The 26,252-nt window shown below is 45.7% G+C and overlaps 1 protein-coding gene and 1 non-coding gene across 7 annotated transcripts in view; one reads left to right on the plus strand and one right to left on the minus strand.

Moving 5' to 3' along the window:
• The window catches only part of Fry (FRY microtubule binding protein), a 388,874-nt gene that overhangs the window by 348,657 nt on the left and 13,965 nt on the right, over positions 1-26,252 (plus strand). For 3 of the 6 annotated variants that reach the window (XM_041677848.1, XM_041677843.1, XM_041677846.1), the window contains 9 exons: positions 915-1,085; positions 3,949-3,957; positions 7,226-7,426; positions 7,783-7,944; positions 10,898-11,064; positions 12,336-12,525; positions 16,230-16,379; positions 17,412-17,510; positions 18,563-18,646. In XM_041677848.1, coding sequence (XP_041533782.1) covers positions 915-1,085; positions 3,949-3,957; positions 7,226-7,426; positions 7,783-7,944; positions 10,898-11,064; positions 12,336-12,525; positions 16,230-16,379; positions 17,412-17,510; positions 18,563-18,646 — 1,233 coding nt within the window. Of the gene's footprint in view, positions 1-914; positions 1,090-3,948; positions 3,958-7,220; positions 7,427-7,782; positions 7,945-10,897; positions 11,065-12,335; positions 12,526-16,229; positions 16,380-17,411; positions 17,511-18,562; positions 18,647-26,252 lie in introns of all 6 variants that reach the window. The other 3 variants (XM_041677845.1, XM_041677847.1, XM_041677844.1) reach the window with 2 other exon arrangements.
• LOC121465222 lies at positions 21,901-22,063 on the minus strand. The gene has a single exon (XR_005976646.1). It is a non-coding gene; the product is annotated as a U1 spliceosomal RNA (small nuclear RNA).

A 26,252-nucleotide genomic window follows, 5' to 3' on the forward strand; every position in this document is an offset into this window, starting at 1 on the left:
CTACATGAAGAGTTCTATGGCAGCCTGAGAGACAGAATGAGACCTTAATCTCAAAAATCAAAGGCAGAACAAACCGTTTTTTTAAAGATCTGTTAATGTCTCAGTATCTGGGCATGGTGGCTCGTTCCTTTAATCCCAGCACTTGGTTTTTATGTCTCTCTCTCTCTCTCCACCCCACCCCATGGTTTTGCTGCAGCTTGAACCCAGAGACTCTTTATATGAGGCAGATGTTCTGCCACTGAGCCAAACCCTCTGTTTATCCCAGCACTTGGGAGGCAGAGGCAGACACACCTCTGAATTTAGGGTCACCCTTGTCTACATAGAGAGTTCCAGGCCAACCAGGACACACGGTGAGACCCTGTCTCAAAAAGTTAACTAATTAAGAAAAAAATGTCTAAACGAAAGGAACCCAAGCCTGGGGATTTGGCTTCTCTTTACTAACCCTTCCCAGTCTCTGGTTAGTCTCGCGAAGGGTTGAAGCCTTTGTTCCCGCGGTTCATTTTACAATAACATAGCTTGACGTCATCCTTAAAATATTATTTATGGACATTTGATTGTGAAGGTAGATAATGTCTAACCTCAGTAAGCTTAAAAAGAGTGGAAAATTTCAGCTGCTCCAGTTTGTTTGTGAACACATGCTTAGTTGTTTTACACACACAGTATCCCACTGTCCACTTTAATAGCTAGTCAACTCTTGAATGCTTTTGTAGTGTAAGCACTTGAGTGTTTGCAGCGTGTTTAATCCGAAGGCCCCTGTCCAACATAAATAATAAAAGAACTTTCTAAAAATACCCACGTAAGGAATTAGGTGTGTACTGGAGACACAGTTCTCCCGGGAGCCAATGGCCATCACTCGTTGCACAAACAAGCGAAGGAAGGTGAGTTTCTCAAGAGAGGATTCCTCTGATTCCTAGGTGATTTTTTCCTCGTGTGGGGACCTGGACCTGCCGGAGCACCAGACCAGCCTGGTGTCATCGGAGGACGGCACCCGGGAGCAGGAGAACATGGATGATACCAACAGTGAGCAACAGTTCCGAGTCTTCAGGGACTTCGATTTCCTGGATGTGGAACTGGAGGACGGGGAGGTACGGTGTAGTCTCTGTCGTGGTCACCCTCTCAGTTTGTCCTGGGCCGACCAAACAGTGTCGCTTTCCCTGCTGGCCACTCTCTACAGCAAGGTCTCTAGTTGGGAAGCAGTAAACTCCGTTTTGAATCCACTTCTCCGAAGCACAGCAGCTTCACTTTTGCAAAAGTTACCCCACCCTTCCTGTCTGGGCTCGCAGTAAAGCTGCCAGCTTCTTTCTACATGGCAAAGATCTGAGTCGTAATAACTACACAAAGACTGCGTGTGTAGTCCAGGGAGGGGGACTTTTTTATTTAATCACAGGAATGCATCATTTCTAAGCAAGTTCACTGGGACCCGGGCAAAAAAAAAAAATATGCTAAACATTTCATTCCAAATGTAAAGTCCCTGTGATGTAGGTACTTCAAAGCCAGCTTGCCACCCCGTGAGGTCAGAGCCTGAGGGCTCCTGCATTCTTGTGCTGTGTTTGATGAAAGCATTAATGCTTGGGATAAACTTTAAAACATGAGACGGGGACCTACTGTCTCTTCCCTGCTTTGGGTTAGCTGGTGGTCAACATTCCAGACCTCTAGAGCCGCTGAATTCAGGTCCTGGCAGGCGTGTGCAGATCTGCTTGTTTGGAATGGCAATCATGGTAATGAGATGCTCTTCTGCTATCTGTGGGTCTAGGAGGAGGAAGAGAATCATCTTCATTTGTACAACTCAGGGCTTGTTCCCTGGGAAGGGCAGGGTTTTGCCTCCAGGGAATGAAAACTCAACTGATTGAGTGAGATTCTGTCTCATAATGCTGCCTTGGTCCCGTTCCTATTGAATGCAATGCACTCTCGGTTCCAAGGGGCTTTCGCCTGCTTTTGCAGCTAAAGAGGCCCCAAGTTAAAGTTTATTATAGCCTGCAGTAGGTGGGTGTCTCCTAACTTAACCGTAATCTTAGGGGAAAACAAGATTCTGAGTGGCTGCCTGAAAGAACATGACTACAGGAGGGGTTAACCCCACTTATGTCTAGTTGAGGCCAAAGTGCTGTCTTCGGTTGACCTCCCAGGGCCGCATTTTGCCCTAGATGTCCCAGCAGGAAAGATGCAGATACACAGAGTAATTATTATTTCCCTAGATAACACACTGAGCAAACCCAGACCTAAAAAGCACTGGCTGAGGTTGGCACCATTGGTAGAGTGTTTGCCTACTATGCTCAAGGCCCTGGGCTGTATCTCCATCTCTGCCCCCCACAAAAGCAGTAAAAAAAAAAAAAAAAGTACTGCTGGCTGTTACTGCTAGTTGTGGCACACGCCTTTAATCCCAGCACTGGAGAGGCAGAGGCAGGTGGATCTCAGTGAGTTTAAGGCCAGACAGCCAGGGCTGCATAGTGACACCCTGTCTTAATAAACAAAAGAAGCTGGGTAGTGCACACCTTTAATCCATCACTCTGGGAGGCAGAGATAGACAGGTCTCTGTGAGTTCAAGGTCAGCCTGGTCTACAAGAGCTAGTTCCAGGACAGGCTCCAAAGCTACAGAAAAACCCTGTCTCGGAAAAAAAGAAAAAAAGGAAAAAAAAAGGAAAAAAAGGTTAGGGGGCTGGAGAGATGGTTCAGCAGTTAATAGTACAAGCTGCTCTTCTAGAGGACCCAGGTTCAGTTCCCAGCACCTACCTGGCAGTATACAGCCATCTGTAACTCCAGTTCCAGGGGGAATCCTACGCCCTCTTCAGGCCTCTGCAGACACTGCCTGGGCATGGTGCACATATTTACCTGCAGACAAAACCCTCCATACACATAAAATGAAATAAATATTTTAAAAGATTAACATGTGTATAAGGAGCTTGAGAGAATAAGAAAAATTTATCCGAACAAAGGGGGTGTATGTCTGTAGTCCCAGGTACCTGAAGGCACTCTTGAGCCCAGGAGTTCAAAGTCACCTTAGTCAGCACAGAGAATCCTAGTCTCCGTACTAAAGGAATAAACCCTCGAGGTTGTTTTGCAGTGTCTGAACTAAAATAAGACACTGAGGTGTGGACAGGACATGGAAGCATTTGAGCATCATCTCAAGGTCTGCTCCTTAAGTCAATGGGTATAGTAAAGCCCTACCTGTGGACCCAACATGAGGACTCAGTTGGCAGGTATGGGGTGTGCAGCACAGTCAGACCACGGCTGGCATCCCCTACACCAGTCAGTCGGACAGTCCCGCCAGTGGCAAATAACCGGTGATAAGACAGCAATGCAGGCATGTTCTGGCTTCTCCAATCGAAACACGGTTGCCTAAACAGAAAACAAAGAGCAAACAAACACCCAAGCTGTTTTTGTTGTGTTTATCCCTTGTCATTAAATAGCTTCTGGAACTTGACTAAAATCTTCATAAGGGCTTTTGCCCTTGAAGCTCGCAGGATCTCCCGGGCTCTGTGTCCACGCTTGGATTTCACATCCAAGGTAGACTGACCACAAGCGCAAACACTTTTAGCCTCATGAGTGTGGTCAGCTGGTGCCACTTTCTTGACTCTCTTATCTCTCCCGGGACATTTAACCGTTTTCTCAGGAAGGAGTATTCAGGCATTCTAAATAAAGAGGTGCTAAAGGCAACAGCATTGTCGTTGAAGTCAGGAGGAAGCTGTTTCTAAAAGTGGCCTCAGGTCACTTCAGCCTCGCCATCTTCCTGGAAGACACACGGGAACTCTGACGTTGACTCTGACGTTGACTTTCTCACTGGGGTTAGCGCATATTTTCCTTCATTTATTTTAGGTTGTGTCTACCAAAGAATATGTTGTTAATTAACACTGTTAGTTGTTGTGTGCAAGCTAAAATATGCTGGAGTACTTTATACAATCATTTAAAATAGACCTTCTGTTTGTTTTTCTGTCCGTTCAAACTGCCTCCCAGGAACTTCAGGTAAGACCCCACTATCCCTAATTTGTGCACTGGTGGATTGTATCATTACATAGTTATATAACAACGTGAGTGATCCCCCCCCCCGCATCCCCTCCAGCACACGAATGCCTGTTTGTGTCTAGACTTCTAGTTAGCTGTGTGTGATAGTAGGTGGTTTTTGTTTCGTCTTGTTTTGTTGCGCCCCCCCCCCCCCCCGTGGCTGCTCTCGTATGGAAATATATTCTAAAATACAAAAATGCTTTATTATCCTTGGTTCTGGAAGTTGCATGGTTGTTTCCCTTGAGAGGAGACAAGTCTTCGAATAGGGTCTATGGCTAGGCACCCAATTGTTCCTGATGGGGCAGTTACACACTGGATGAGTTCTGCTATTCTGGAGAAAGTGAGATCAGACTAAGGATATGTCTGAGTTATAGACTGTCTACTTAGCACAAATGAGGACTGGGTTCCATCCCCAGCACTGCCGAAAAACAAAACAAACAAACAAAAAGAAAAAGGAATTCACTTCCTTTTCTAAGACTCCAAAGCTAGCTCTCTGTCTGGCAATAGATAGATTTTCATCCAAGCCAAGTGTCCTTCAAGAAAAGGGCGGTGCCAATAGTAAGGACGCCCTGGCACCTGTCTTAAAGAAGCTGAGCCATGACCCTGTCACTTTAGGACTCACTCTAAGTAGCTTCATTTGGAGAAATATGTTTGATGACCGTTGTTTTCTTGGTTGGGGTAAAGCTCAATAGTAGAGCATTTTCTTATCGTGCACAAAGTCCTGCTTCCGTCCCCAGCACTCCAATGATAACAACAGCAATCATTCTAACAGAATTTTATTCAAAATAATTTCAGGACTATCATTTTTGACATTTCTTGGGTATTTGTGAATATTCTGCTGCCCCAGCATAAACTCTGGGTGTTATGTTTACGTTTGATAACTGTATGTGCAAATGATCCATTTGAAATAGTTAACCATGCTCTGTATTCTTACATACATTATCTGGCATTATAAACAAACAGGGTTTTGGCTTTTAACTTTGTATGTGACATAAGATACAAACTGGACATCTGGTGGAGAGACAGGATGGGCAACCCTCACTGAGGGTATTCTGTGCCATGCTGAGAAAATTGGGCTGGGGGCTGGAAAGATAGCCTACAGCTAATTTTATACAGCATTTTTAAGGGTCCTGGGTTTTGACTGTGATCTATACCATGGAATTTTCTACTTGGGGGGGCCTCCATGATGGTGCTCAAAAATTTGGGGTTTTGGAATACTTCATATTAGGGAAGCCCAACCCATACAGCGTAAAAGCATGAATACAGAATCAGGTTTGGTTCCCAGCACCCAAGCAGCTCAGAGCCATCCATAACTTCAATTTCAGGGACCTGATGCCCTCCTCTGGCCTCTCTGGGCACTGCATGCACACGGTGCATGTGCATGCATGCAGGCAAACATACACATAAAATAACAACAAATAAATCCAACTGGGCATGGTGGCGCACGCCTTTAATTCAGCATTTGGGAGGCAGAAGCAGGTGGATCTCTGAGTTTGAGGCCAACCTGGTCTACAAAGTGAGTCCCAGGACAGCCAGGGCTACACAGAGAAACCCTGTCTCAGAAAAACAATTATAATAATAATTCATGAATCCTAAAAATACCATAACAGGGAGAGATGACAGTAGTAGTGTCTGTATCTGGAGCAATGTGTTTAAGAGTCTTACTATTGCTTTCCCTCACAGATAGCCAAAGCTATTTGGACAAGCTAGGCCAATGTTTGTTACAGGAAAGGCATGTAACACTGAGGTCTGTGACCCTGGGGAGAGACATGTGACACCAGGGAGGCCCGTATGACACCGAGGTCTCTGGCACCGACAAATCTGCCTTACCTGGAGTCAGGAACAAGAGACTTGAACCAGAGTAGGAAAATCGGCCTCCCACCCGCCACACTGTAGGCTCACTGGCAGCTCTCGGGTTGTCCTGCTGCTCGCTGACCTCTAGTCAGAAGCTCTGTTCTGCTTCAGGAGCCGTCAAGCCACATCTCAGGTGGCCACTCTATGGGGCGGAAGAGGCTAGTTCTAACCCAGGTGACCTCATTTAGACTAAAATGTGTTTATCATCAGGGTAGAGACCTTCCTCTAGTCCTGAGAGAAAAGCAAAAGGCAAATCCTATATTCATTTCTGCAAGAAAACAAAGTTATGTTTGCCAAACAAACAGACTTATTTAATAGCTGGTGTTTGCGGAGTGCTCTGAGGTAGAGCTCCCGGCTTTGACACTCCATCGTAGAGCTAGGCTGGTTCTCAGTACGTTAGGATAGGTAAGTCAGCAGAAACAGCAAGAAATTTAACTACTTCACTGCTTGCGATGATTTCCAGACGAACTCTAAGCAAAAGCCAAGATGCAGCTTCTAAGTAGCGCATGGCCCGCCAAACATTGTCTGGCTCTCACAAGCCTTTAACACTGCATTTTATCTGTAGAATCTGCTGTGGCAGACAGTCTGGGGTGTTTACATAATGCTCTTATACTTAATAGCCAAGAAATTCTGGAATGTGCTTCAAACAAATTTGTTCCTCCTTCTGAAAACTCTTCAAATGGGCTGGTGGGAGAAGAGAGTACACATTAATTTTCAAGTATTGTAATATTAATGGTCTCCCCTTTTGGGGACAGATTTTTGAAAACACAATAGTTTTCTAGGGTTTACCAAAATCAACTTTTACAGCCTGGTCTACAAGAGCTAGTTCCAGGACAGGCTCCAAAAACCACAGAGAAACCCTGTCTCGAAAAACAACAACAACAACAACAAAAAAAACAAAATCAACTTTTAAAGATATATATATATATATATATATATATATATATATATATATATATCTTATCTGCTGGGTGTAGCGGTGGACATCTTTAATCCCAGCTCTTGGGAGAGAGAAAGAGATAAGTGGATCTCTGTGAGTTTGAGGCAAGTCTGGTCTACAAAGGTGAGTTTCAGCCCATCCAAGACTAAACAATGAGACCCTGTTTCAAAAAAAAAATAAAAAACCGTATGTATACACACACACACACACCAAAGAGAAGAGCCCCCCACTCTACCCATGAGAGAACACTCTTTGACAGACAAGGTCTGCCCTTTTGTCTCCTCCCGCGGTGAACTGAAGCCTGGGTACCAAAACAGATGGGAGCGTGAGGGTTGATGCTGACCACTTTCCTTTCTGCTATGGGACGGACTGACTGTGGGAAGGCGTGCGTGCCAGGGGCTGGGGCATGAAGAGCTGCCTGTGCTGTGATTTCAGGGAGAGAGCATGGATAACTTCAACTGGGGAGTGCGCAGGCGTTCCCTGGACAGCCTGGACAAGTGTGACGCGCAGATCCTGGAGGAGCGCCAGCTCTCCAGAAGCACTCCCAGTCTGAGTAAAATGAACCATGAGGACTCGGATGAGTCATCAGAGGAGGAGGACCTCACGGCCAGCCAGATCCTGGAACATTCAGACCTTGTAAGTAGGGGCGCTCCCACTGGAGAAAGGGAGGCCTTGCCTGTGGTTTGGTGTGGTTTGGTTTGGTTTGGTTGTAATTAAATCAAGTTTTGTTTCCAGCTAAATACACTTTCTATGGCTGCTGAGCTGAAATCTGGACTCTTGGGTGCGGGCTTAGTGACCTCTTCGCCGTAGGTGGCAGATGGCACCATGAGGCCACAGTCATACTGGGTTGCCCACCGCTCTGTTGATGGTCCAGTAACAATGACATAGAATCTGGGAAAATCATACCTGTCAGCCAACACCTGGAGAGTGACGGTCTGCGTTCCTTTGAGGGGAACTCCGTGTTACATTTCTTTCCTTTGCTTTTTAAACAGATCATGAATCTCTCCCCCTCCGAGGAGGCCAATCCTATAGAACTGCTCACCACCGCCTGTGACTCCACCCCCGCCGACCCCCATTCCTTCAACACCAGAATGGCAAGCTTCGAGGCTTCTTTGCCTGATATAAATAACCTGCAGATTTCAGAGGGGTCAAAGGTGAAGAGATTTGGGAAATTTTTATGGTAGTTTCCTGGAGTGTGTGGGGGAAAAGAAAAAAAAATCCTAGGTAAGAATTCCTAGCGGAGGGAGTTCAGAGTGGAGCCGCTTCATTCCTGGGATCTCAGTGAAGTGGTTGAGGCCTGTGCTCCTGTCCTGGCACTTTGTTTTCTGCTCCAGGACTTGAGCAGACTTACTTCCCTTTGATTGAGAGGTCAGGCCTGAGGCCTTTATAGAATGAAATAGTTGGCTTCTGATTGGTGGAGAGAGATGGTTGTGGCTGGGCATGGCATATTATCAAACAATACGCCAAGGGAGGTGTAGGAGTATACACGCGTGAGGGGGGGAATTTTTTCTTGTGTAGGAACCAATTATACAATTTTCTCATTGATTCAATGCGTGCCTCTTGGCACATAATAGGAATATATAATGTCAGCCACACAAAATTATGCCAGGTCTGAATACAGTTCTCCTAGCTAGACTCCCCGAGGAGAAACATTACCCAGTGCATATCATGTCCTTGTCTTAAAAGGTTGGCTTTAAAACAAAAAAAATTTGTGGCTATTTTATTTAAAGTTTTATCTAAATTTTTATTTTATCAAAATTCACAGAAAATGTCCTAGCCATAAAACCATGGACTTGCATGCTATAACAGCACATATGCCCTTTAGTATAAATTTTTTTTCTTCATAATTAGAAATGTCAAAATAGTGTATCACAGTTAGAATAGAATCAGTCTTTCCTGGCCAGGCAGAAGTGGCCCAAGTCTTTAGTCCCAGCCCCAGGAGGCAGAGGCAGGTGGAACTCTGTGAGTTCAAGGCCAGCCTGGTCTACAGAGCAAGTTCCAAGACAGCCAGGGCTACAAAGAGAAACTTTGTGTGTGTGTGGGGGGGGGATTAATTATTCCTGACCTTCACTTTGGCTATGGTTTTGCAACTTTGAAGAGAAAACTGTGGGGTGTGTGTGTGTGTGTGTGTGTGTGTGTGTGTGTTACTGCTAAAGGAAACTATAACACTTTCTATATCATTTTACAGTATACTAAAAACAGATCTGAAATCAAGAAACCCTTGAATGCTTTAAAGTAATAGCAACTACTTAGGTACAATTATCTAAAAATATTAGAGCTTAAATATAAAATATTTCTAAGATTGCCCCAATTCAAAAGTGAGAATCAGGACTATAATTGGGATTCTTAGAGATAGAAATGCCCTTTTGGGGGACAAAATAATATATGCACACACACCCCAAAAAATCTTGTTCTACGGTCAAAAATACTAGAATCCTAAGGTTAAAACCTTTTAAGTTGAATTTCTTGGAAAAGCATCATAAAACATATGTGATATACTGAACACATGCTGTTTTTCAGCATGAATACATTTTTTCCATTTTTCTTTTAAATGCTAGTTGGTAGGTAGGTAAGTAGGTAGGTAGGTAGATTGATTGATTGATTGATTTCTTTTAAGAAAAATAATCCAATTCTATCAAAAAACATTAAGTCTTGTTTCTAAAGACATCTATTTTCTCATGACCAAAATTTCTGGAGTATTTGATATACTTAGGATGCTAGAGAAAACCCAGATTCATCCATAAAAACTCGGCACCTCCACAGACACAGCCTGTCCCGTCTGTCTAATCTAGCTCTGACATTCTGGCTAATTTCTCATTAATCCTAAATTCAGAATACTATATAGCCGGGTGGTGGTGGCACACGCCTTTAATCCCAGCACTTGGGAGGCAGAGCAGGCAGATCTCTGTGAGTTCAAGGTCAGCCTGGTCTACAAGAGCTAGTTCCAGGACAGGCTCCAAAACCACAGAGAAACCCTGTCTCGAAAAACAAAAAACAAACAAACAAACAAAAAAATCAGAATACTATAAACCAAGAGCCAGATGTTAACCCCTGGTAAGGGTCTCTACTTCACCTTGACTTTGTTTTTGTTTTAAGATGACTCAGAGAAGCGCGTACACGTATTTCCTTCCTCGTCTTCTCTGATGTATGGTCCAGTTCCTTCCTCTCACAGAACAGTCCATTCTCCGGCTGGCTTCCTCCCTGACCTCAGCTCAAGCCCAGCCTCTTTTTCCAGTTGACTTTCTGAATCTCTTCCCTGCCTCCCACTGATCCAAGATCAACTTGCCCTAGTGCAGTTAGTTGTTCTTGTTTATTGACCGCACTCTGGTGAGGTGACAGCCACCCTCCCGAACCTTAGCCACTGCCCTTAGCGGGTAGCAAGAGGAAGGCAGGCATGTGGGTGAGTGGTGGAGCGCCTTCTGTAGAGAGAGCCTGTCACCCCACCACAAACACTAGATTCTTCTCTGAGCACCGGCTGTGCCGTGCACCAATGCTTCTACATTCTGGCCTTCACTGGAAAACGGATTTCCTACTGGAGAATAGGCCTGGATGTGCCTGTCTCTAAAGCTGAAGCTGTAAAATCAAAGTTTAACTGCGGCTGGCTTCTTTGTGGTTTTGAAAACTCCAGTGGTCCTATGAGGCCCCCTGCCAGGGACAGGTCCAGGCATTCACACACATACACGTCAACTCTTCTAGGAGTGCTGAGTGTTTATGAATACAAAGGCGGTAGATTCTCTTGCCGCTCTCACCCTAATGGCCAACCTGACATTGAGCAAATATTTTGCACGTAAAGCGGAGGTTGCTAATCTGTAAACATGGAAAGTGGACAAGGGAAGGGAGGTGTTTCTCTGACCGTGTCAAAGTTAGCACTAGTACAGTACGAACACAGATCAAATGTGATAATCTCCCGAGTCCCTTAGGGGTGATTATGGAAGAGACCGGACGGCAGACAGTAGAGAAATGATACTTCAGAGAGAGTTTCTGGATGCAGTTCTAGAAAGTAAATGTCCCCACTTCCGTCCCTCTAAGGATTTAATTTCTGCTTCAGTGGATCCAGCTTTCTACTACACATTCTCAGACGTTGGGGTTTAAAATTTGTCACTGCAGGCTGAAGCTGCCCCTGAAGAGGAGGACACCACCGTGCAGGAAGATGACCTTTCGAGTTCCATCAATGAGCTCCCAGCAGCTTTTGAATGCAGTGACAGCTTCAGCCTGGACATGACTGAGGCAGAAGAGAAAGGCAATCAGGGTCTGGACCAGTATACCCTTGCAAGGCAAGGCAGCCCTTGGCGAGATGGGAGGCAAGAGCGTGCCATGCCACAGTGCGTGGCAGTCAAGCTACTTACTAGCTTGAGTCTAAAGCCACGGGTCCTCATGCTGTAGAGATTTTCTAACAGGGAACCTGGCAATCATCCATGTGGGGCTTCCCATGGGACCAAGAAAGAATGGCCGTGCAGGAATTTATAGGGCCAGAGAGCAATGAAAACCAAAAAAGGCCCGGGGGACATGAAGCTTTGAAGATAAGCAAAATATGAAAAGCTTGAGAACAAATTCTTTTTCTTTAGAGTTGAAAGACACGGACAAGGGGCTCTTTACAAGCTAAATTAATGCCTCTTAAGTGAGCTGATACCTCTGAGAGCACTAACATACACAAGCACAAAGAGAAGGTGGGATAGATGAAGACATTGAACCGGGCATCAATTCGGTGTCTGCAGTGAGCCCACAGATTCTAATGCTGTTTGGATCAGCTTTAGAACAAAGTTACAATTTTATATTTGCATTTGTGGATGCTGAAAATGACACCTAAGTAACAGCCTGTGGCTAGACAGGGAACTCCATCCACCAAAAGAAAAAGCCTAGGGAACACCCTGAAAAGAGCAGGCTTTGCACGTGTATCCCTTGCCTTCCTCCAGTCTGCCTTCTTCATTCTGTATTCTCTTTCTTTCATTCCTGCCATGCCCTCCCCATCCCTGAGTATTCTGAGCATTTACGCACATGCGTTCATTGCCTGTCTGCATCAGGAACACATTGGCAGCATCCAGTTCAACTGGTTCTGAGTGCGAAGTGTAGAAGAATGGTCATAGGGAGCTGGGGACAGATGTTGGGTCTGAAGCCTGTCCCCTGGGAGAGCAATGGCTTGCTGAGGGGTAGAAGAGATAAAAGGCCTGTGCAAAAAAAATTAGGAATGAAAGAAATAGGCCTGGAGGCGAACTCCTTTGATCCCAGCACTCAGGAGTCAGAGGCAGACAAATCTCTGTGAGTTTAAGGCTAGCCTAGTCTACATAGTGAGTTTCAGACCAACCAAGGCTATATAGTCTTAAACCATCAACCCCAAGCAAAAAGGCAAAAAGAGGAATTATAGAAATACCAGAGGTATAAAGTCTATTTTCTTCTAACCTAAAGAAAGCCAGTTCCCCAGAGGGCCCTTGAAGGGAATAAAGGACCCACTCAGCCACCTCAGCAGGCTGACTCTCGGGTGGTGAATTTGTACAGCTGGGTACAAGAAGCTGGCACTTTTTGATGTGGTGGTTTCTGTGTTTTCCAGCTTTGGAGAAGGTGACAGGGGTGTGTCCCCGCCTCCCTCGCCCTTCTTCTCGGCCATCCTCGCTGCCTTTCAGCCCGCCGCCTGTGATGACGCCGAGGAGGCCTGGCGCAGCCACATTAACCAACTCATGTGTGACTCAGACGGCTCCTGCGCCGTGTACACATTTCACGTGTTCTCCTCTCTGTTTAAGGTATGGGCTCAGGGAGCATCCTGAGGACAGCTGAATGGCTGTGGCTTCCAGGAGGGGTTAATGTCCCTCGAAGGCTATGTCGCTATCTCCTCCTCTAGAGACTGGTTCCTCCACCCACCGCTGCTGCTCAGCCTTTATTGCCTGGCCCTTGTGAGGAGGTTGGACTCAAGTGGTTTCAGGTCGGCTGCCATGAAAGGATTGTGTCAGTGGGATAAGCTACACTTTTTCTTTGTTGGTGTTCTCAACGATAAGAAACCACGGTGTCTTGGTTAGGGTTTCTATTGCTGTGATAAAACACCATGACCAAAAGCACCTTAGGGAGGAAACAGTTAATTTGGCTTGCAGCTGACAGCCCATCTTGAGGCAAGCCAAGGCAGGCACTGAAGCAGGACCGTGGAGGAACACTGTTGACCGACTTGCTCCCTGTCCAATGCTCAGCCTGCTCATTCTTTTTGGTTTTTCGAGACAGGGTTTCTCTGTAGCTTTGGAGCCTGTCCTGGAACTCCCTTTGTAGACCAGGTTGGCCTCGAACTCACAGAGACCCGCCTGCCTCTGCCTCCCGAGTGCTGGGATTAAAGGCATGCGCCGCCACCGCCCGGCTTCAGCCTGCTCTTTCAATGGAAGCCAGGACAACCTGCCCAGGGTTGGCACCACCCACAAAGCTCTGGCCCTCCCCTCATCAGTAGTTAATCAAGAACATGTCCCATATCCTCATCTACAGGTCAGTCTGGTGGGGGCATTTTCTCGATGGAGGTTCCTTCTTTCCCGAATGACCGGAGCTTGTGTCAAGTTGACAAAACACTAGCCAACACACATGGCACCAGGACCATTAAGGGGATCTTTAGCTTGCCTACTCTGGTGTCTCTGAACCCTTCTCCTTTTCCTTAGAACACACTGAATATTTCATAATGGTTGAAAATGTTTTTTAATACCAGGCAAGGTGGCACACAACTTGTAATCCCAGTCCTTGGGACACAGAGGCAGGCCGGTTGTTGCAAGACTGGGGATAACCTGGGCTACATAGTGAGTTCCAGGCTACCCTGGGACTACAGAATGAGACAATTTTTTTTCTTTTTAACATTTATTTTATTACTTTTTGAGAGCTACATACAAAAGTACTGCCTTAGTTAGAGTTTCTATTGCTGTGAAGAGACACAGCAACCCGGCAACTCTTATTTTTAAAAATATTTATTTATTATGTATGCAATATTCTGTCTGTGTGTATGCCTGCAGCCCAGAAGAGGGCACCAGTCCCCATTACAGATGGTTGTGAGCCATCATGTGGTTGCTGGGAACTGAACTCAGGACCTTTGGAAGAGCAGGCAGTGCTCTTAACCTCTGAGCCATCTCTCCAGCTCCCCCGGCAACTCTTATAAAGGAAAACATTTAATTGGGGCTTATAGTTCAGGAGTTTAGTCCATCATCATCATGGTGGGAAGCATGGCAGCATGTAGGCAGACATGGTGCTGGAGAAGGAACCGAGAGTTCTACATTTTGGTTAGCAGGAAGAGAGTGGGAAACTGGGCCTGGCTTGAGCATTTGAAACCTCAAAGCCCACCCCCAGTGACACACTTCCTCCAACAAGACTACACCTCCTATTAGTGCCACTCCCTGGTAGCCAAACATTCAAATCTATGAGCCTATGAGGCCATTCTTATCCAAACCACAACAAGTATTGTATTTATTTCAACTCCACCCATGCCCCCCACTCCCTCGCAACTTCATGACCTCTTCTGTAATTATACACACATGTATACACATATATAAAAATACAACCCGCTGCATTCATTAAGTATGGCTCGTATGGACATGTGTTTAGGGCTGACCACCTGGGACTGGATGACCTATTTAGGAGCCCATCCCTGGAGAAGACTCATCTCTCCTTGCTCAGCAGCCTTTGATTGCCCATAGCTCTTCGTCTAGGGGTAGGGCCTTTTAAGATTTTCCCCATTTAATTGGCATGTTAGGTAATTAGTGTTGTCTTTGTGCAGGTCTTGTATAGGTGACCATATTGTTGAAATGTTCCTGATATACCTAGAAGGCACTATCTTATGGCAGATGTCCTGATGTTCTGGTTCTGACAGTGTCCCCACCCCTTTTCCTTGATGTTCTCTGAGCCTCAGCTGTAGAGGTTATGTTGTAGAAAAATCAACTGTGAACCACATTGTAGAGGTTGTGCTGTAGACATATGGACTGTGAGCCTCGGCTGTAGGGGTTGTAGACATATGGACTGTGAACCTCAGTATAGAGTTGTACTGTAGACGTTCCAGGACAGCCAGGGCTACACAGAGAAACCCTGTCTCAAAAAACCAAAACACTGTCCATTCCGATCCTTAACCCTTTTTGAATTGGGTCGTTTGTTTTCGTGACTCTGGTTTGTTTGGAGTAGTTCTTTGTATCGTCTGAATGTTAATCCTCTATCAGATGTATAGCTGGCAAGGATTCTCTCCCACTCTGTGAGCCTCCCCTTCACTCAGTTGTTTCCTTAGCTGTACAGAATATTTTAGTTCCGTGGGGTCCCTTGGTCAGTTGTTGACCTTAGTCCCTGAGCGGATGTCGTCCTATCCAGAAAGGCCTTTCCTACAGCCATGTCCTGGAGCTTACTGCCTGTTTCTCCTTCTAGAACTTTCAGCATGTCGGGTTTGACAGTAACGTTGTTGGCCCATTTGGCATTGATTTTTGGTGCAGTGTGGTAGACATGGATCTAATTCCATTCTTCTGCATGTGGATATCTAGTTTTCCCGGGAGCATTTGTTGAAGATGTTGTCTTTTCCTGGTGTGTATCTTTGACCTCTCTGTCAAATATCACATGTCTGTGGTTACATGCACTCATGTTTGGGTTTTCTGTTCTGTCCCACTGGTCTACCTGTTTCTATTACTGCAGCTCAAAATCTTGACTGGCGATCCCTATAGTGGTGTTCTTTTGATCAAGATTGCTTTGGCTAGCTGGGGTCTTTTTAGGATTTCTTTGCTAAAAGTATTGATCATTTCCAGTTCTCTGGTAGAATTTTGGGGATTTCTTATCTAACTCACTGAGATCCACTTGCCTCTGCCTCCCGCGTGCTGGGATTAAAGGTGTGTGCCACCGCCACCTGGTTTATCACATCATCTTCAATAGCAATAGTTTGACTTTTTCTTTTTCTGTTGTGGCCTTTTAATCTTCTTTTGTCATGTTGCTCTGGCTAGTGCTTCAGGCAGGGTATTGAAAAGGCGTGGGGATAGGTGACAGCTCTGTCTCCTTCCCAATTTTAATGGAGCCGCTTTCAGTTTTTCTCCATGTAGGATGATGTGGCCTGTGGGTTCATCGCACATACTTTTATTCTGTTGGTGAATGTTCCCTCTGGTTCCCCTGGATCTGGGATTATAAGAGGTTGTGAACTTCCCAGCATGTGTACTAGGAATCCAACTTTGTTCTGGGCAAGAGTGGCATGTGTGCTCTCTACTGCTGAGCCATCTCTCGAACCCCATTTTTTTTCTTTTTCTTTTCTTTTTTATTTATTTTTTGAGACATTTTCTCATGTACTACAGGTTGGCCTCAAATTTCTGGTCCTCTGCCTCCTAAGTACTTGATTATAGGTCTCTACCACCAAGCCCCAAATTATTTTAAAGTTCTGTCCCATACACACACAAAAAAAAATCGTAGTTGTTTTCCAGTATACAAGTTGACCTTGGCCTTTGCTAATGATCCCTCTCCTGCCTTGCAGAATATTCAAAAGAGGTTCTGCTTCCTAACGTGTGATGCAGCCAGTTACCTTGGAGATAACCTTAGGGGAATCGGGTCCAAATTTGTCAGCTCTTCCCAGATGCTCACCTCCTGCTCTGAATGTCCCACACTGTTCGTGGATGCTGAGACTGTGAGTGTCCTTGCCCTGCCCTGGTGGGGTAGCATGCTTGTGTGGGGTTTATCATTATAGTGCATGTGTGTGAGGGGTGCACACACATGCACATGAGGTTGCACACATGCTCATGGGCAGAGGTCAGAGAACAACTTAATTCTCTCCTTCCACCTTGGGTTCCAGGGATCAAACTCAGGTCATTGGATTGGCCCATTTTAAAAATACCTCCAAGGCCATGAGCAATGGTAGGGTTGTGACATGCCCCCTGAAGGCCTCTGGGTCTGCAGAGTAATTAGTGAACATTGCCATCCCAGGCCAGGAATTTCAGAGAACTAGCCACAATTTAGCTCTCTGTTCCTTCCATGTCCTCGGCCCCTCTCCCGAGTGACTCTGACTTTGCCAACTGTGCATACGATTGTATAACCCTCACAGAGGTCACCTGGAAGTCTCTACTATCAGGTTATGGTTTTACGGAGAGAACTTTGCCACACTGGCCAGTGCTTAGAGGGCAGGGGTTACCCATGACCTTCGTTTCTCCCCTTCCAGAACCATCACACAAGCTGGGTAACTAAACACTGAATTTTGAATCTTTCTTTTTCAGACACAGCCTCCCAAGTCCTCAGGCTTACAGACTTGCGCCCCTTGAAATGCCCTTGAAACTTCCTTTCTACAAAGTCAGTCTTTCCAGCAGCCTGACTGACCTCTCAGCAAGCAATACAATATGAAAAATAATTCCATCTTAAATTGCTTTAAATGCAAACTAAATACAAAATCAGTTTGCAAATCTCTTTGGAGGTCTGTCTCCCATCACAAACCATGAAATATTGCTGATAATGATAATAGAGCCATGCATAAAATGGATGTCGTATCTTAATGTAGGTTTCCAATGGAAGGCTTGGATTCCAAACTAGCATCTGGTTCCAGCTGTAGCCAAAGTGAAGCCAAACTAGCTACCTACTCCCATACTTCTACATCTTTTCTGTCTGTGTAGCTGGGCCTTGCTGTTCGTGTTTCCATCCGTTTCTAAAGCAAATTGTTCCCTGTCTTTAGCTCCTTTCCTGTGGGCTCCTGGACAAGCTGAAGTTCAGCGTGCTGGAACTGCAAGAATACCTGGACACATACAACAACAGGAAGGAGGCCACTCTCTCGGTAAGCCCGTGTTCCCACACGCGGCAGCTCAAGCTGAGGACAGCCAGCCGAGGATTGCAATTCCTATTTAATAGCTGGTACTTCAGCTGCAGCTGAGCGCAGCTAGCCGAGGCAGGTCCTGGGGGTGTCGTGAATAACCTGAACAGCATATAATACTGGTTATAGGCAAATGCATTTGACCTTGGTCAAAAGGCCCAGAAGTTCAAATAGAACCAACAAAAGAGCGGTGTTCAGCTTTCAGCTTAATCTCCTAGTGTCCCCACCAAGAAACCAGCGCACATCTTTTTATATGCTTGGCATGCTCCTTGATATGCTTGCGTTACAACAATTTTCTTTTATCCAAGATTTGAATTTATCTCCTGTCCTACTTCGGTTTCTAGCCTGTGGTAAAGAAAAGACCGTGACCAAAAGTAACTTCGATTTGGAGATGTTAGAGGTTACTGTGTCCATCATGAGGGGAAGTCAGGGCGGGAACCCGGAAGCAAGGTGAAGCAGAAGCCGCGGTGCAATGCTACTTATTGGCTTGCATTCTGTGGCTCACTTAGCCTGCATCCTGATAACACACAGGCCTTGCCCAGGGGCAAACACACACACACAGAAAATAAAAATAAGTAAATCTAAAAGAATTTTTAATTTAAAAAAAGAATTTTTCTATTTTTTTGTATGTTTGTTTGTGTGTTCTTTTTGTTGAGACAGGGTTTTTCTGTGAAATAGTCCTGGCTGTCCTGGAACTCACTCTATAAACCAGGCTGGCCTTGAACTCACAGAGATCCACCTGAGTCTGCCTCCCAAGTGCTGGGATTAAAGGTGTGCACCACCATCACCCAGCAGAAATTTTATTTTAGAATGGCCATTACTGAACCTATGCAGGTTTTAATTTCAGAACATCCTAAACCTTCCAAATGTGAGCCTTTCCTAAAAGTCATTCCAGCAGTATCGTATTTAGTCTTGTTAGAAACATGATCAAGGTTTCCCAACAGACGTCATGATTTAAATGTTCTCAGGACATCTGTGGATCTACCCATGTCCCGTCTCTCTCTTTCTGACAACAGTGGCTGGCCAACTGTAAGGCAACGTTTGCAGGCGGATCGAGAGATGGCGTGATCACCTGCCAGCCCGGGGACTCAGAAGAAAAGGTAATGAACGTCTGTTAAGACTATGCCTCTCCTGTGGTCTGGCCCTGTATGGGGTTTGATCCTCACAAGCAGCATGGGACTTGAGAGAGGAAGAGGTGAAGGGGGCCCTCACCCACGTTCACATGAACCCAGTAGAGGAAGGTGTGCATCCATCCCATGCATGGTCATGTGTTCCGGGCCTGGGGGACTTCTGTTTTCTCCTTTCTGGAAAAATAGAGGCATAAAATTAACCTTTTTGCCAGGTGCTGTTTAACCATGCTAATCACTTCCTAATAAGCCTGTTCTTCTTAATCCAGAATATAAAACCACATGTCATCATTCCTTGCTGGACTGCTCAGTTCTTCACTGAACCATCAAGTTCACTATGTAAAGGAAATTTGTCTGTTGTTTTGTTTTGTTTTTTTAACCAAACACTGTAAAACGGATTTTCCCATTTAGAATAGTCCAAGTGTGTACCATACGCCAGCGGCTGATTACATACGTGTTATATTATGAAGGAAATCAGGGAGAAGAGCGAGATAAGGCTATTCATTCTTGCAGTTAGGTGTGAAGGGCCTCCTCTTTGGTTCATAGGGTTACGACCAAGTCTCTGCCCCCTGCTGTTATCAGGGAGGTGGATATCAGTCATGGGGCATAGCCTATGGTAAGTGGCTATAAGAACAGAAAAAAGTGGGCTGTGAGTACCTACAGCCAGTGGCTCTGGGAAGGCTTCCTGTTGGTGTGTGAGACAGAAAGAGATCTCAGGTATGAACTAGAGGTAACTGAGGAAGAGGGTAAGGGTGGAAGGCTGTGGAAAGTCCCGAGGCAGAAGGGAGCATGGGATTCTAGGAACTGAAGAGAGGCTGTAGGACCAAGGTGCAGATATAAAGGCAAGCTTGAGATGCGTCTGCAGACGTTGGCAGAAGTCTGGCTGTGAGAGCCTGGCCATCTCACAGCAATGGTAAACAACCAGCAAATTAAACAGCAGGGATGTAAGCAGACCAAGCATCGCCCCTTGTGTTCGGCACAAGGAACTAGGAGGCCACTACCCAGTCTGTGTGGAGGAAGTGTCACCCTGGTGTTACATCAGAGTAGGCATTTCCTGTCACACACCCTCCTGTGTAAGAAAACAGGCTTTAGCCAAGCATAGTATCACATGACTTTAATCCCAGCAGAGGCAGGAGGATCTCTGTGGGTTTGAGGCCAGCCTGGTCTACAAAGGGAGTTCCAGGACAACCAGGACTGTTACACAGAGAAACCCTGTCTGGGTGGGGGGGGGGGAGGAGATGCTTTATTAATGTATGAAGAGCCCAATAAGGTTTGGGTGAAATTTTTCAACCCAACACCAGTAATTCAATACCAATTTGGTCATTGTCACCAAGCAAGTTCCGAGTGTTGAGAACTGCACTTCCCACCACCCTGGTCCTCTATAAGCCCCGAGATAAGTGAATAAGGACCAGAAAAATAGCAACCGTACGGCTGAGAAATCTCTACATGGGGTGATCACAGGCAGTTTCTAGCTTCTACTCTTTCTGAAAACACGTTTCCAGGCTTTTGTTTTTCAAATAGGCTTTCTCTGTGTAGCCCTGGCTGTCCTGGACCAGGCTGGCCTTGAACTCACAGAGATCCGCCTGCCTCTGCCTCCTGAGTGCTGGGATTAAAGGAGTGCGCCACCACCGCCCTGCTGTTTCTAAGAGACTTTTAACTTAGGTGATAATGGTGCTTCAAGGTAGCTTCTTCATAAGCAGTGCTTACTCAGATGTGAAGTTCAGAATGACAGAGTGCCCTAGCAGCATTCCATCAACGTGTGTGCGCGCGCGCGTGTGTGCGCGTGTGTGTGTGTGTGTGTGTGTGTGTGTGTGTGTGTGTGCGCCTGTGATGTCCTGCTCAGTTAATCAGAATGCCCTGATTTTCACTGGGTACCCTATGCTCTTAGCATGGACAGAAGCACATTTTTTTTTCTTTTCTTCTTACAATAGGATCTCCCTATGTAACCCTGAGTTTTGTAAAATTTCCTATGTTGACCAGTGGCCTTAAACTAACAGAAATCTGCCTGCCTCTTGAGTGCTGGGATTAGAGGCATATGCCACTAATCTTGGACTTTTGAAAAATTTATTACATGTGCTTTGGTGTTTTGCCTACATGTATATCTATGAAACTGGAGTTACAAACAGTTGTGAGCTGTTATGTGGGTGCTGGGAATTGAACCTGGGTCTTCTGCGAGGACAGCCAGTGTGCCTGACTGCTGTGTCATCTCTTCAGTACCAACTTGGATATTAAAAAAAAAAAATCCAGCTGGACGGTGGTGGCATAGGCCTTTAATCCCAGCACTCAGGAGAGAGGCAGAGGCAGGTAGATCTCTATGGGTTCAAGGCCAGCCTGGTCTACAAGAGCTAATTCCAGGACAGACTCCAAAGCTACAGAGAAACCCTGTCTCGAAAAACCGAAAAAAAAAAAATCTAAGTTTCACATTTTTAGGACCACCTAAGAGGACCCACTCCTGATCCGGCTTAATTTTCCTGTTACTTCAGCCTGCTGGCCAAGGTCAGGCAAGAAAATAGCTAGAATTTAGGATTAGCACAGGCCTCGCCCAGTTTGTCCTGTAGCTTGTACGTTGTGTATAAAGATGGTTATCTAAGCATTTACTCTCTGTTATCAAATCCTGTCCCATCCTGTACTGAAGACTCAGTTGGGAAAATGCTTTAATGCAGAGTTCCCTGGCTAGGCCTACAGATAGGAGATTGTGGTTACCTCTCCCTACTCTCTAAACATCCAAACTTCGTCACTTTGCTTCTCCTGCCTTCCCTAAGGCTTCGTTTTCAAACCTCTGGTTCTTGATTTCCATGGATCTTTTGTGCTCCTCCTCGCCCATCACGTCTTGCTCTCTTCGTTTCCACGCTCACAGGCCACCCTGAGAATTCCTTGGTAGAAACATCATAGAGTTTACTCTCGCACACTAAGAAGGTTCTTGTATGGCCTGTGATGTCAGGGACAGTCACTGTGTACATGACCTCCCTTAACTGCACTGGTTGTGTGGTACATGGTCTCATCATGTTGTGCTTGTTTCTCCTCGACCCTTTCCTTGTGTCTGTTGGACCCGAGAGTCCAATCACCGAGGAGGAGGAGTCACCCCAAGAGACCATCTCTCACGTCACAGCTGATGTAAAAGCATGAGGATTTTATTAATTTTGTCATGACAGGGTCCTTCAGCATTCGGGAGGCTAAAAGACCCCGAATGTCTGGTACAGGCTATTTTTTTTTTAATTTTTTTTATTTAGGGGAGAGCGCGAACGCAGTCCCCCACTACCACAAATTATGCAGTCAAGTTTCCCGCATTTGGGGAAATCGCAGGGGTCAGCACATCCGGAGTGCAATGGATAAGCCTCGCCCTGGGAAAACCACCTTCGTGATCATGGTATCTCCCCTGCCAGGTGGTACAGGCTATTTTTAAAGGGAAAAACCACAGAAGGAAGGTTTGTCTGGGGGTTGTTCTTTAACTAGTATGATTGGCTTATTCAAAAGGGCTATTACCAATAATTGGCTGGAGAGTGGTTGCCAGATCAGATGAGGTAAGGGAGAACATCTGAGGGTCACTTTGCCGCATTCCCAGGGCCTGAGTCAGAACATCAGTCAGTGAGTCAACACCTAAGGGTTATCTTGCCCCTATTCAATAACTGAATTCTATTTGGAGAACATTCACAAGGACTCAGGGAGATGATGGAAAGTTCCCAACATTTCAGTATATGTGTGGTCAATTGTTAGGTCCTTGGTTCCCAGCGGGAAAAGAGGGAGCATTACTGCTGAGACTGAGAGGGATCAGAAATGACTTCAGAATTGTCTTAAAGTTCTGCATGTCTTTCACTAAACAAAGATTAAAGGATGGAGTCCATCTTCAGTCACTCCGGTTCAGTATGGAAACTCTAGGCACACAGTAAAGGCTTGACGAATACAAGTGGGCGGTAAGGTTTTCAGATAGTGTGTGGATGTGACCTCATCTGACCCTTTACATCGCTCCTAATTTGCTTCTCTTGCTATAATGAACACCATGACTAAAAGCAACTTGGGGAAGAGGGTTTATTTCACCTTACATCTTGTAGTACATCACTGAGAAAAGCCAAAGCAGGAGCTGAAGGCAGGAACCTGAAGGAGGCAGGAACTGGAGGCAGGAACTGGAAGCAGGAACTGAAGTGTGAGACATGGCAGAATGCTTCTTATTGGCTTGCTTCTCCTGCCTTCTTCTACAAGCCAGGATCAACCACGTGCCTATGGATGGCACCACCTACAGTTAGCTGGGCCCTCACACATCAATCAAGACGATACCCTACAGATGTCTCCACTGGACAATCCGTTGTAGGCAATTCCTCAGTTGAAGGTTCCCCTTCTCAGGTGACTCTGGTTTGTGTCAAGTTGAAAAATAAAACCCTGCCGGGCGGTGGTAGCACACACGTTTAATCCCAGCACTCGGGAGGCAGAGGCAGGTGGATCTCTGTGAGTTCAAGGCCAGCCTGGTCTAGAAAAGCTAGTTCCAGGACAGGAACCAAAAGCTACAGAGAAACCCTGTCTCAAAAATCTAAAAAAAAAAAAAAGAGAAAAAAGAGAAAGAAAACCCTAACCAGCACAGTGAGATCCCTCTGCGATAAGGAATTTACCATTGTGCATTTGAGAGAAGCTCAGTGGCAAGCTGTAAATGTCATGTTTCATTGTCTCTAGCCTGCTCTTAGAGGCAAAACACACACAAAGACAAAAATAAGCCAGGTAGTGGTGACACATGCCTTTAATCATATCACTCGGGAGGCAGAGGCAGGAGGATCTCTGTGAATTCGAGGCCAGACTGGTCTACAAGAGCTAGTTTCAGGACAGGTTCCAAAGCTACAGAGAAACCCTGTTTGAGAGAGAGAGAGAGAGAGAGAGAGAGAGAGAGAGAGAGAGAGAGAGAGACTCCTAGCATAAATTGGAATCTGTAAGGTGGTTTTTGTTTGTTTTGATTTGTTTTTTTGTTTTGGAGGGGTGTATCTGCAGAAATGATGATACCTAGTCAATACCTAGGAGCCATGATTGATTATGGGATTCAAAAAAATTGGCGAAAAGCAGCATCTCATCTGATGCCTTCAACCTGCCAGTAAAACCAACCAGGTCTGCCCCCAGGTAGCATTAGCTTGGAGTTTCAGATTTCCTGCTGGTTCATGGGCACAGTGGTCACCAGGGAACTTGGGCAAGAGCCAGTTTTCTGGAGAAGATGCTTTTAATCTCATGTATGTAATAATTTTGGAGTCTTAGGTCAGTTAATGTGCTTGTATTAACCATTCCCTAGGGTAAGGTACAGCGTATGCTAAACAGCGCAGAAAACAGGACAGTTTGGTTTTGCCCGGCAAAATCACTTCTGTTCACATGCATCAACTATTCGGGAGTTGTTTTCACCTGTGAAAACAGAGAAACCTTTTCAAGGCTTGCAATCAGCACTTCTCATTGAAGAATAACTCCCGCCGGCCCCTCTTTTTTCAAATAGCTCCCCCTGGTGGTTGAAGTTCACATAACTTAGGTCAAGAAGCCAAGTCAGCCAGCTCTGGTCTGTCCGGGCTCTATTTTCATCCTCCCCCCTGTAGAGCAAGTGAGACTGTCTATCTCTCCAGCTCTGCAGAAGTGGTCCCCAGAGGGCTGCAGATATCTCATTCGTTAGAATTTATTTTAGTTGACATACTCACATTTAATATATGTTTCTGTTTCTAGGTTCAAGAACAGTGCCTTACATTCAGCCCCTGTATGTTTGTTTCATCTCGCTGCAAAAATACCTTGTGGAGCCGGGCGGTGGTGGCGCACGCCTTTAATCCCAGCACTCGGGAGGCAGAGGCAGGTGGATCTCTGTGAGTTCGAGACCAGCCTGGTCTACAAGAGCTAGTTCCAGGACAGGCTCCAAAACCACAGAGAAACCCTGTCTCGAAAAACCAAAAAAAAAAAAAAATACCTTGTGGACTGTTTTCCCTATCCCTGTACAGCATGGGAATGAGGGGGGCTGCCCCCATGAGCTTATATAAACTGAACAAGTCAAATGTTGAACCAGGCTGCTCTCCAGACAGTTGAACCCCATTTAACTTCAGCCTCCAATGTCTGTCTCTCTTCCAAAAGCAATCTTCTCCTCCATACTGGGTAAAGATGTGTCAGCTAGGATTTACTTAGTTTGGGCTTTTTCTTTCTTTCTTTCTTTCTTTTTTTTTCCTTTTTTGAGATGTGGTTGGGTTTGAAAAACTCACTCTGTAGACCAAGCTGACCTCACAGAGATCCACCTGCCTCTGCCTCCTGAGTGCTGGGATTAAAGGCGTGTGCCCCCTCTAGCTATTTACTGTTTTCTTTAAAAGAGTAAATACGTCAGGTGTGTTACTGGTAACACAGGCTTTGAGGTTTCTAGCTTTGAAAGATATTCATGAACATGGTCCAAAAAAAAATATTTTTCAACAGACAAAATATAACAGCTGTCACCTGAAGTTGTAGCTTGGCAGAGAAATTGCCTAGCTTGTGCAAGGCCTTGAGCTCAGTCCCCAGCACTGCATAAAGAAAAGAACAACAGGAGGGAGGGAAGGAAGGAGGGAGAGAGGGAGGGAGGGAGGGAGGGAGGGAGGGAGGAAGGAAGAGTGATGGTTGTCACTGTGCCAATCGCAAAGAAATAGTATTAAGAGGTGAGTGAGTGGCGTTCCCACCAGCTTCAGTTTCATGCACTCCATGCTCTAAGAACATCTGTGTCAGGTTACCGTCTACACAGAACCTAAACTTCATACCATTTAGCTCACACGTGTGACTTTCAGCCGTTGGATATGAGATAGTAAGCCAGGCATAGTTGTCCACGCCTTTAATTCCTTCACTCGGGTCCAGAGGCAGGAGGACTAAAATCTCAAGTCTGAGGCTGACTCTTAAACTTTCAGCAATCTTCCTGCCTCAGCCTCCCAAAGTGGCGGGCTTGCAGGCATATGCCACTAGGCCGGATTCTGTTGTGCAATTTTTAAATGCCCTGCTCCTAGGTTGTTTAAGATTTGTTCTTAGTGTCTGCATTCTTGGCCCTGCTCCTCCCCCAGGCCTCAACCCACCCCACCCAGTCTGTTCAGCTAACACTTTTCCAAGTAAAGCTCTAGGAAAATGTCTAAACTCCTTGGGACTGCAAAAAGCAGTGACATTCCCAGAGCCATGGTCTAAAGAACCTTAAATTGCCAAATACAAACACAGATACATTTACAAAGACTTCTGTTTGGTTGGTTGGTTGGTTTTTGTTTTGGTTTTTTTCGAGACAGGGTTTCTCTGTGTAACCCTAGCTGTTGTCCTGGATCTCATTGTGTAGACCAGAGATTGGCCTGCCTCCCAAGAGCTGGGATTAAAGGTGCAAAAACTTTTTTTTTGTTTGTTTGTTTGTTTGTTTTTCGAGACGGTGTTTCTCTGTAGCTTTGAGCCTGTCCCGGAACTAGCTCTTGTAGACCAGGCTGGCCTCGAACTCCCAGAGATCTGCCTGCCTCTGCCTCCCGAGTGCTGGGATTAAAGGCGTGCGCCACCACCGCCCAGTCGGTGCAAAAACTTTTAATGGGATTTTTTTTAACCTGGATATAAAGAAAATCCAAGCCCAAACTAAAGCAAGCATTATCATTTT

Source organism: Microtus oregoni, unplaced genomic scaffold (genome assembly GCF_018167655.1).
Source record: "Microtus oregoni isolate MIOR12 unplaced genomic scaffold, Mior012 000029F_ref0000214, whole genome shotgun sequence".
Classification (NCBI taxonomy): Eukaryota; Metazoa; Chordata; class Mammalia; order Rodentia; family Cricetidae; genus Microtus; species Microtus oregoni.